The following is an 11,786-nucleotide window of genomic DNA, read 5'->3' as shown; positions in this document are numbered from 1 at the left end:
GGAGGCGGCGAAAATAGTTAATGCTAAACTAACTGAATCCAACCCAAGGGCATGGTGTGACATGAGGACACGCCTCCTGTCATGGCAGCGGGTGCTGGTTTGGGCTGCGGTGTGCATGCTCAGTGCCGCTCGGGTGGATTTTTGCAAACTAACACACAAACACGCTGCGCACCTCCGAAAGGAAGCTCCGCCCCTGCAAACAAGCACCAGCGGGACTCCTGCAATTGGCCAAGTTGATGAAACGAGTGGAGGACCCGAGCTGGTGGTCGTTTGCCAGACGTGGAGCACAAACACAAACAAAACAACATTGGTGCTCAGGTGGTGCAGGCCGCTTGCACCATGAGCGTGTCATATAAATGGCAGTATGATGTCATCAGTCGGAGCACGAGGTCCAGTCGTCCTGCTTACATGAGGGTAGATGCAAACAGCACTCAGGATCTCGCGCTCCGGTTCACATGCTAAAAGCACTGCTGCCTTTCTGCAGCAGCGGCTCATCGTCTGGTTGAGGAAACATCAGCAGGGAGTCTCTCTACCTGCCGAGGCAATCTTTAGACTTCAACTTATTGTTGAGGCACAGAGTTTAGTTTCTGGCTTTAACAGGGTATTCGTTCCTGGTGAAACTTTCTCCTGCTAAACTACATTTAGTTTCATTAGTTTCAGTTCATATTATCGTCATAAATAACATACATTTCCATAACCGGTAAACTCGGCTATATACATTATGTACACGTCACAGAAAAGGTTTAAACACGTCATAGTTATTTCAATATGGCACATTTTACAACGTTAGCCTTTAGTTTGGCATAAATTAATGTCATGGTTGGTACAAAAATACTTCATATTTACAAGAATCATCCAGATCATTATCAGGTAGATTACTTTGTTCAATTAATAAATAAAAAGGCGTGGAGGAAGGGAAAGGGTAGGTTTGAAGGTCAGGTTTTGATTTATACCGATCGTATGCTGATGTGGACGGTCGCTGCGTCCGATCCCAGCTCGTTGGACAATTTGAGGGTGTAGGCTCCGGCATCTTCCTCCTTCACCCCGGTGATGATGAGGGTGGTCAGGTCCTCGGTGGTCTCGATGTGGAAGCGTCCGCCAGCAGTCACCTCAATAGTCCTACCAGCGCGGGACCACTCAATGTGTTTGGCATCACCGGAAAAGGCACAGGCCACCGTCAGGACTTTTCCCGGTTCGATGCTGATGTCTTCCGGCAGAGCTTCAATCCTCGGAGCGCCACCTGGAACAAGTTTTCCGTTAGATGGAGAATACCTCCCAAGAACAAAGAGAATTCATTCTGAACTTTCACTTCCTCTGGTTGTTTCACACTGTTGTCATGACAACTACACGTGTTCCCACATCAAGACAACCTGCGAACGCCTCCTGTTAGTGGAGGGGAGATTGATCCGAATATCTATAATATCAATACCAACAATACCAACTGAAAAATAAATATTGTCTGGTACCGTTTACTCTAGATTTTCCTCTGACTGGACGCCTACATGTAGACAGATTCACGTATAAAGTCAGTTTCAGAACAAGGCCTTACCGACTGCTCTCAGAGAGGACCCCTCCATGTGGGCCGACATCTCTGTGAGGCTGCTGGAGCTCATGGCGTATGTCTCAGATGTCATGGAGGACATGCTTGACATTGACATGGTCTCAAACTTCATCTCTGCTGCCATGCTGCTGAAGGAGCTGGATTCCATCATGGACGACATCATTGTCTGGTGGGCTGACGAAGAAAAGGTGGAAGACTCCTCCACCATGTGGACTTCTTTCTTCATCATGGTGGATGAGCTCATCATCGATGAAGACTCCTTCTGACTCGTCATGGATCCTGTGACAGAAAATAAAACATGAATTAAGTAAAACTCTTTTCTGTGAATTAAAATGAACGAAACTGGAGGAAGACGTTCACCTTTAAGAGCCATCTGCTGCTCACGGTAGGCTGTAATCTTCTTGTGTATGGACTCAAACACCCCTCCGGTGAAGGAGAAGGAGGATTTGGACACTCCTCCATCTGAGGTCATCTCACAGACGTATTCTCCCTGATCGCTTTCTGACAGGTCGTGGATCAGAAGGCTGCAGGAGCCCTCAGAGTAATGCATCTCAAAGCGGCTGCTCTGTGAAAGCTTCCTGCCACTGACGTACCACACCACCTCCCTGACGGTGCTCTCGCAGACGCAGGACATTCGAACCGAGCCCTCGCAGGCCTCAGCCGCTATCTGACTCAGGACCTTAGGAGGTTTCGGGGTTGGGGATTTCACAGTAGGAGGAGACACAACCCTCTTCGGGGACATGATGGGAGGAGGAGACTTCATCCTGGGAGGTGATTTGATCCCCTCGGGCTCAGGGGACTTCAAGGCCCTTGGTGACTTGATGCCTGAAGGTTCTGGAGACTTGATGCCTCTTGGCGTTTTGATCCCTGCAGGTTCTGGAGACTTCAGGCCTCGTGGTGTTTTGACGCCTGCAGGCTCCGGAGATTTTAAACCTCGAGGTGATTTTACCTCCTCAGGTTCCGGTGACTTCATACCTGCAGGAGACTTTATGGGTGTCGGTGACTTGAGTCCCGGTTCAGGAGATTTTATACCACGTGGTGACTTGATTCCCTCCGGATCAGGGGACTTAACACCTGGAGTTGGTGATTTTAAGCTGCGTGCTGGAGACGGGGCAGATGGTTCGGGAGATTTCACGCCCCTTGGAGATTTAATTCCCTCTGGCTCAGGTGACTTCACACCTGGAGTAGGAGAAGTTACGCTCGGTTCGGGAGACTTCACACTCGGTGTTGGTGACTTCACACCTGGAGTAGGAGAAGTTACGCTCGGTTCGGGAGACTTCACACTCGGTGTTGGTGACTTCACACCTGGAGTAGGAGAAGTTACGCTCGGTTCGGGAGACTTCACACTCGGTGTTGGTGACTTCACACCTGGAGTAGGAGAAGTTACGCTCGGTTCGGGAGACTTCACACTCGGTGTTGGTGACTTCACACCTGGAGTAGGAGAAGTTACGCTCGGTTCGGGAGACTTCACACTCGGTGTTGGTGACTTCACACCTGGAGTAGGAGAAGTTACGCTCGGTTCGGGAGACTTCACACTCGGTGTTGGTGACTTCACACCTGGAGTAGGAGAAGTTACGCTCGGTTCGGGAGACTTCACACTCGGTGTTGGTGACTTCACACCTGGAGTAGGAGAAGTTACGCTCGGTTCGGGAGACTTCACACTCGGTGTTGGTGACTTCACACCTGGAGTAGGAGAAGTTACGCTCGGTTCAGGAGATTTAACGCTTGGTACTGGGGACATAACTGAGGGTTCAGGGGATTTGACGCTGGGTTCTGGTGACTTCACACTAGGAACAGGAGATGTAATGGAGGGAACAGGTGAGGTCACTGAAGGTGCAGGTGATGTAACGGTGGGTGTAGGTGACTTCATTGGTGGCTCAGGGGACTTTAAAGCTTTAACTTCCTCCTTGGGGGCTGGCTTTCGGATGGTCAAAGTGAAATGAGCCACCTGCCGTGCTCCTGAGTTCTCCACCACCACAGTGTAGCTTCCCTCATCAGAAGAAGTCACAGAGGAGATCTCCAGGCTGGATTTATACTGAGTTGTTGTTACCTGGATGTGCTGGGATGAGACGATGGTTGTGTTCTCATGCATCCAGGTTACAGTCGGTGCCGGCTCCCCATCGATGTCTGAGGAGAACCTGACGGTTTCTCCCTGTGTGACAGTCACAGACTGGGGCTTGGTGAGGATTTTGGCAGGAAGAGAAGGCTTTTCCTTGTGCAGGGTGATCTCCTCATCAACAGAGGATGATTTCAGTTTAGCTTCAGATAAGGTGTCCTTGCCTGTTAGAGAGAACTTCTCAGAAGAATAAGACGAGCTAGATGAGAGGTATTCGGTGGAGGCGTACTTGATAGAAGAGTCGTATCTCTCAGCAGAGGAAAACCTCTCAGAGGAAGTGCCAAACCTTTCCCGTGTGATGACCTCGCGGGTCTCCGTCAGCTTCGTCTTACTCTCTTCCACCTCCAAATGAGTCTGGGAGGCGTAGCCGGCTTTGAAGTGAGTGGTGTGATAGTGGTCGATGTGAGTGACTTCAGGTACATGGGCTTTGGGAGCTTCTTCATCTCTGCGCCGTGAAGAGAAGGTGGTGTAGCCTCCACCAGACACCTCCAGGGTAGCGTAGTCTGATGCCTCTCCCTTGGAGTTGGAGCACACACAGCGATATGTGCCGCTGTCCTCCTCCTGACAGTCCAGAATGGTGATGGACAAAACACCGCTCATGTTTGTGAAGACGTACTTCTCGCTGCTTTCAGAGATCGCATCACCATTGTGGAACCATGCCACTTCTGCCTCGGGCTTGGCCTGGATGTTCAGGGTAAATTTAGTGTCTTGGCCAATCGGGATGCGATGGGAACGCATCCTCACGGTTACGCGGGGGGTGTGATCCAAGCTGAAAGGTGTCTGGCTGACAACCTGATACTTTCTCTCAGACTTCAGAGCGGCCTTCCTGGCTTCGTAGCGGGACATGATGTCAAAACGGGCTGACCGCTCAAACCGAGATGAGGAGCGGGATGACCTCTCAACTGACTTGACGGGGCTGGGAGAACGAGGTCGGGTCCTCTCGGGCGTGGGAGACCTCCTCTCTACAACTTCGCCCTCAGCTTCCAGCCTGCGTGGTGTTCTGATTAGCTCTGAGACTGGACGCATCAGTTCGATGTAGGTGGGAGACAAAGATCGTCTTCTCCTCATAAACTGAGAAATGGTGCGTTTCTTCTTTGTCTCAGTGACCTCTGTCGCCTCGTGTCTGATTTCCTGCCTCCTCTCCTCACGTTCCCCAGTACGTCGCTCAACACGAACAGGACTGCCAGCTGGAGATGCAGAGAAACCGAGCTCCAGCTCATCCTCCTGCATCATTTTCTCCTCCTCTGTTCTCCTCATGGACAGGTAATCATCCACAGGCATCATCAGCTCCTCATCACTGAGGTCTCCTAGAGATCTCCTCCTGGTTCTGACAGAAATCTCGGACTCGGGAGAAGGTGAACGTCTTGCTGGTCTGACTGTCTCCAAATCATCCAGAGTGAGCTTGGGAATACGCCACCTTGGTCTATATTGGTCGGTAATCCTGGGAAGCGGCATGACGTAGAACTGCTCCCATCTGGAAAGACGAATGCGCCTCTGCCTCTTTTGCACGATCCTCTCTGCTTTCTCTGGAATCTCGTACTGATCCCTCAGCTTGCGGTACCACTTCATGTCAGACAGAGGCACAAACTGTTTGATGGCTCTGTCCTCGTCCAGAACTTTGGGATCGTGAACCACAGGCTCGGGGATCTCGTAGGGCAAGAATATCCTCCTCTCCTCCTCTAGCCTCTTGGTCTCTGTCTTCTCCTCTGTGATGTCGAACTCGCCCTCAATGTTCTTGGTGCTTACTGCAGGTTTGTACACCTCTGCAGCGAATTTAAGTGCCTCCTGTGCCGTGGGGTTGAGTGGCACCAGTTCCTCAGTGGCAGTGATCTGCTGAGCCATTTTGTTGGTCTTTTCAATTTGTTTCTGGATGTGTCGGTACTTCTCCTCCTCGCTCTTGTACTCCCTCCTGGTGTAGGTAAGACGGTCCACCTTCAGCGTGGCCTGGCAGGTGGCCGAACCTGCAGAATTGGTTGCAGTAACTTTGTACACGCCAGAATCCTCAAGTAGAGTCTCCCTGATATGAAGCACATGGTAGTCAACGTCTTCCTGTATGACAACAACTTTAGGACCAAACTGTAGCGGTTTACCATCCTTTTCCCATTTCAGAGTGGGACTGGGTACTCCTGAGACCCTGAGCTCGAAGCAAATGCTATGGCCCTCTACACAGTCAATGTTTGCTAGCAGACGTTTGAACATGGGCCTCATGGTTTCCTCTGTCACAGGATGAGGTATCACAGTCAGGCGAGCCCTGCAACTGTCTTCTCCAAATTTGTTGTGGGCCATGACGGTGTACTCAGCCTCATCACTTGTGTCCAGGTTGTGGATCATGAGCTGGTATAGACCCTTATCACTTGTGAAAGTATACTTGCTGCCACCATCGCCCGCCTTGATCCTCTCTCCATTCTTCAGCCACGTTACATGAGGTTCAGGGTGCACAGTGATGGTGACACCAAAGCGCACATCTTCTCCGATGTATGCAGTGGTATTGTAGAGGGGCAAAGTGAATTCTGGAGGTCTCTGCAGGAGTTTGGTCTTGTCAACTCTCCTCTTCAGTTTCCTGATGGAGCGGCTGATGTAATATTCTCTGATGCTCCTCACAGACTCCACAAAGAGCTCCCCATAGGCACTGTCCTCACCATCGTCATTCACCACTTTGCATCTGTAGACACCATCGTCGCTCTCTTCGATGTCCTTTACATAGATGCTTGCAAAGCCATTACTGTAAGAAATCTCATACTTGGGGCTCGGATGCAGCTGGTGGTTACCAAAGTACCATGTCACCTGAGTGCTCTTGTCATAGTTGACAAAGCTACAGGTAAATCTGACGTGACCACCTTCCTCAGCAGAACTATGCATGACAGGGCCAGCACGGAGACCGTGGTACTCCGTTCCAATCTTTACTTTACCAACAGCCAGTCCTCTCTGGTTCTTGAAAGCACCTCCGAAGGCCACCCGAGCTGCTGAGACAATAGTCTCAGTCTTCTTAACCAGAGACTGATAGTACCTTCTGTGTCTCAGTGTCCTGATGACCTTGTTGCTGACATGCTCTATCTTCATCTTGAGCCATGGGTGCTCCAGAGCCTCGTGAGCCGTCATACGTAATTTTCTGTCCTTGACTAGAAGTCTGTCCACAAAGTCCATAGCCTCCAGGCTGATGTCCTTGAATGCCTCACTGTCAAAGATGTACTCACAGTTGGAGATGTTTTCTATCATCTTTGTCATGGATTCTGCAGCAAATGGATTTAGACCACTGAGAAGAACGTATGCCAGAACACCCACAGACCACATATCAGTAGCTGTTGTAACCAGGTCATGGCGGTGGACTTCCGGGGCATAGTATTCTGGAGCTGAATACAACATCCTGATGTTCTCTCCTGGCACCAGGAGTCTGGACTGGCCCATCTCTATGATCTTTATGTTGGTGCTTCTCCTGGTGGTGTACACAATGTTATCTGGGCGAATATCAAAGTGGCCAAAGTTGTGACTGTGCAGGAACTTGAGAGCAGAGCAGACTTGTCTCAGGTAGCGGACAATCTCCTGCTCTGTAAGCTCAAAGTTGTTGATGCCCAGGCGCTCAAAGATGTCAAGTCCAGAGATGAATTCAAAGATCAGAATTATCTCCTCCATGCTTTCAAAGTATTCATGTAGGTAGATGACATTCTTATGCCTTGCAACATTCAGAGCTTCTATTTCTCTAAGAACTAACTCGCGGTCAGTTCCTTTGACTTTGATGAACTTGGCCATGAAGGTCTTCTTTGTGGCGATCTCCACACACCGGTGAACTGCTCCGAACTGGCAGCGAGCAAGTTCCTCTGCGATGGTATACTTGGAAGAAAGCTCCTTCACCTTGTAGAACAGAGCCTCCTCTTTGGTGATCTCTCTGTCTTCGTCCACTTCCTCATCATAGTTTCTGATCACAGACATGTCTTCTTTGGTGGTGAGTGGCTCAGTTGGTGCAGATGGAGGGCTTAGGCCAAACTCGTTCTCTGCAATAACACGGAACTGGTATTTGGTCTTTCCAAATATATTGATGATGGTGAAGCTGCAGTCATTTGTCTGGCCAGCACGTATCCACCTATCAGCAGTGGTGGGACACTTTTCAACGATGTAGCCAATGATGTCACTTCCACCATCACTCGTGGGAGGTTCCCAGGTTAGGGTGATGGAATCCCGAGCGATGTCACTCACCACAAGTCCTTTTGGAGCTTCAGGGATGTCAGCCACATTCACCTCGATGGTTTGCTTGTCTGTTCCAAACCTGTTCTTGGCAGTAATGATGTAGTATCCAGTATCCCTTCTTTGTACTCCTTTCTGGAACACCAAGGATGTGAAGGATCTGGTGGTGATTACTTGGTGATACGGAGAGTTAGAAAGGATCTCCTGACCCTTCTGCCATGTGACAGCTGGCTCAGGCTTTCCAGTAATGGGGATCTTGATGCTGATGTGATCGCCACGAGCAGCATGGACGGCACCCATACCCTGGAGCTCTTTAGGCAAGTGGATTTTTGCAGGTACTGGGATTGAAAACAAAGAAGTGTTTGTTTGGGGAAATAGAGAATTGTAGGAATCATGATGAAAAAATATTTTTAGATTCTTGTGATAAAATTACCTTCCACCTCCAGGTTGGCTGTCATAGAAATGGATCCTGAGGAGTTGGTGGCTCTGATCTGGTAAATTGTAGCATCATTCTCATCAGCAGCAGTAATGACCAGCTGGTAGTAGCCACCCTTGAACTCCTGAGCTTTGATTTTAGTTCCATCTGCCAGGATTTCCTTCCCACTGCGGTACCATTTGACCACAGGTTTGGGATGTCCCACCACCTTGTAGAGAAATAGACATGTTAAAACGAGAATAGAATAAACTAATGAAACAAAGAATTTGTAGGAAACAAGTACCTTGGTGACTAAGGTCGCATTGGCATGATACTTGACAGTCATGTCTCTGATCTCCTCCCTGAAGGCAGGAGCACGAGGAGCCTGTTCGGACTTGGGGATGATGGGTGCAGAGATCTCGCTCCAGTCGCTCTCACCGCCCATGTTCTTACATTTTACACGGAACTCATACTCAAAGCCTTCGATCAAGCCCTTGACTTCATAACTGGTCTCCACAATGTCTTTAGTTGTAACTGACATCCATTTGTTCTGCTTCTTCTCACGTTTCTCGAGGTAATAGTTGGTGATTTTCGCTCCGCCGTCGCTGCTGGGAGGCTTCCAGCAGACAACGCATGAGTCCTTGGTGGAACTGATAATGAAAGGCTGCTGAGGAATGCCGGGTTTATCTGCCAGAAAAAGAGGTCATGTCACTAAAGGGCTCAAATTTCTAAGAGTAATGGCAAAAAAAATAAAAAACAAAAAAAATCTGAGCCTGAACATTTTTAGAGACGTTCCTCACAGAACACCACTATGATTATATAAAATATGGGCACATCATTATTGCACAGAGCACATTTGATCTTTTTCCACAATAACGTCCTGTTGAATCTATCAAATTTCTATACTTAAAATGTATATTAAAAAAAGATCTTGCTCTCTTTTAAAAGTGCAAGATCTTTTTTTAATGCTTTTAACCGCTCACCTGTCCTCTGGCAGAGCCAGATTTGGGATTATGGTACAAAAAGATGGTAATAGCAATACTCCATGTGACTACATTATGGTCCTCACATGCAAGCTTTTATTGCCAAAGTGAATATATCATTACTAAAACCATACAACTATATATTATTAAAAGTTTTAACTTTAACATAAATGTGATAAATACTGTATTTTTTTAGTGTACACGACAGATTTTATACAATGCAACGCTTTTGAGATGAAATTTGTGGAAGTTCATAAGCAGAATTTAATCTTTTCCCCATCATAACATTAAATAGCGCTTCCCACGCGCTGTTTATAATGTCCTTTAACTTATTAACTTTCTTTTAAAATATTGCACTTATCCACTGTTTTGATTGGGAGAGGGCTGTATCTTCCAAAATTGCCCATATATAAGCAGCAGCGCTGAACTCTTGGATGGCGAGAACATTCCTGGCTGCGAGCACGAGGTTTGGACATACTGTTGCATGCTCCCTCCGCTGGACACTTGTGTCCACAAAATAAGAAAGAAAAAAGTTATAAAAAATATGGAGATATACATATTCACCACAAAACAGCATTGCTGCAGGTCATGCATTGTGGCAGCACCCTGTCTTATATGGTTCAAGCATGTGTAGAGACAACAAAAACCATCAGAGTGTACAGCCTACATGGTTATTTTTTCCTGCTGATTTGATGGTAAAAAGGTTTACACCACCCCTCTTGATGTGATCAAAGATTCTTCCCAGTAGAAGCTGGTAGGATCAGCTAACATGTTTAGCATACATGATGCAGTTTTTCTGATGGATTTGGTCAGATCAACACTGCTCCAAGTAAGTGTGAATGGAGAGGGAGATGAGACGTTAGTTACGACCACCGTTTAGGAATCTCTTTTGTTGACAGCGAGAGGTTTCCATTTGGTGCTTGGCATGTTTTTAAATCCAATCACTATTTGCCACACACTAATTCCGGCATGGTGCTGGAATTCCATTGGAATTCCATTGATCCAGAATTAGATCAAAACCAGAGAAGAAGATGTAAATGCACTAACCAAATGGACTCTTGACGATGACCACTGATGGGATCTCCAGAGGCTCGCTGACACCATACTGGTTCTGGGCAGAGACTCTGAAGTAGTAGCCAGCATTTTCTGTGAGGTTGGGGACACGGCAGGTGGTGCCAGAGATGGAGGAGGACACCAGGTGCCACTGTTCACCCTCTTTGGCCTCACGTTTCTCCACGATGTAGTTGGTTATGATGGATCCACCATCGTCTTTGGGAGCCTTCCAGCTGATGACAACCGAGCTCTTCAGCAAAGCTTCAACGATGACGGGACCCTCAGGGATGCAGGGTTTGTCTGGTCAATCAAAGGAGGAATAATGAGTAATAGCTCTTCCTTTATTGATTACCGGTAGATGACAGAATATGATCAGCCTGGGTTTACCTTGTATTTCAACGCGCAGCACAGTGTCAATGGTTCCAAACTTATTGCTGAGCTGCACCTTGTAACGGCCAGCGTTGGACTTGCGCTGGACATTTCTCACCACCAGGTGGGTGTAGCTTTCTGTGTTTTCAATGATCACATTCTCAGCTGGATTCAGAGGCTTCTTGCCATAGAACCACATGATCTGCGGGATGGGACGACCAATGTAGACAACGTGGAGGCGAAGGCTGGTGCCGGCTCCAGCGTAGTACTTCTCCTTCAGAGGGAAGCCCGGGTGGAACTGGGGTGGCGCCTGCAGGCGTAGTTTGCCACTGGTCTCTATCTCTCCAGCCTCGTTGATGGCCCTACAGGTGTACAGACCCTCATCCTCCTGCTCATCCGTCAGGATGCTCAGAGAGTGGTTACGGCCGTCTGAGCTCATCTTGTATTTGCGGCTCTGGATCAGTTCTTTGCCGTAACGATACCACTTGATCTCAGGCAGTGGTCTGCCGATGATGCCGCAGATCAATGTTCCGGACTCTCCAAGCTTGGTGGTTACATCTTGGATTTCCTCCTTCAAGGCTGGAGCTTCACCAACTGCAGACAAACATTTACATCCTGAACTTGTTCCAGTATTACCTGGAGATAAAACAGCTTATTGGTTTAATCCAAATCTCAGCAACTCACCACTCAATTTGGTCTTGATGCCCATAGGTGTGCGACGAGGTCGGCTTAATCCGGTCTCATTCTCTGCAAAGATCCTGAACTCGTACTCAGTGGCCTCCATCAAGCCACCCATGGTGAACTGACGGTCTTTGGAGCGCTCCTTGGTGCACTTCTTCCAGGCACTCTCTCCAGCCTGCCTGAACTCAATCCAGTAGCCCAGGATCTCTTTGCCACCATCGTGCTCAGGTCTGAGCCAGTGGATGGTAATGGAGTCTTTGGTGACAGAAATTATGTCGATCTCTCCCGGCTGGCTGGGTTTGTCTGCAGGACGAGCCAGACAAGAACGGAGGTTTAACACTCACAGAGAAATTTAGTTCAGTTTTACCATGTAAAATCACTACATGAAAATTGTAATTTTTCATTTGTTTCATAACTTTATTCCTGAAT

General features: G+C 48.3%; 1 protein-coding gene across 1 annotated transcript in view; it reads right to left on the bottom strand.

Annotated features, from left to right (window-relative positions):
- The window catches only part of LOC306766733 (titin-like), a 377,999-nt gene that overhangs the window by 50 nt on the left and 366,163 nt on the right, over positions 1-11,786 (bottom strand). The window contains 8 exon segments of the mRNA XM_079254554.1: positions 1-1,240; positions 1,550-1,840; positions 1,922-8,194; positions 8,290-8,500; positions 8,576-8,958; positions 10,302-10,607; positions 10,695-11,270; positions 11,361-11,660. The exon segment at positions 1-1,240 is cut by the window's left edge and continues 50 nt beyond it. Of these exon segments, the coding sequence (XP_079110680.1) occupies positions 948-1,240; positions 1,550-1,840; positions 1,922-8,194; positions 8,290-8,500; positions 8,576-8,958; positions 10,302-10,607; positions 10,695-11,270; positions 11,361-11,660 (8,633 nt within the window). The 3' untranslated portion in view covers positions 1-947.

Source organism: Telmatherina bonti (assembly GCF_933228915.1).
Source record: "Telmatherina bonti genome assembly, chromosome: 15".
Lineage (NCBI taxonomy): Eukaryota > Metazoa > Chordata > Actinopteri > Atheriniformes > Telmatherinidae > Telmatherina > Telmatherina bonti.
This window is presented reverse-complemented; position numbering and strand designations above follow the sequence as displayed.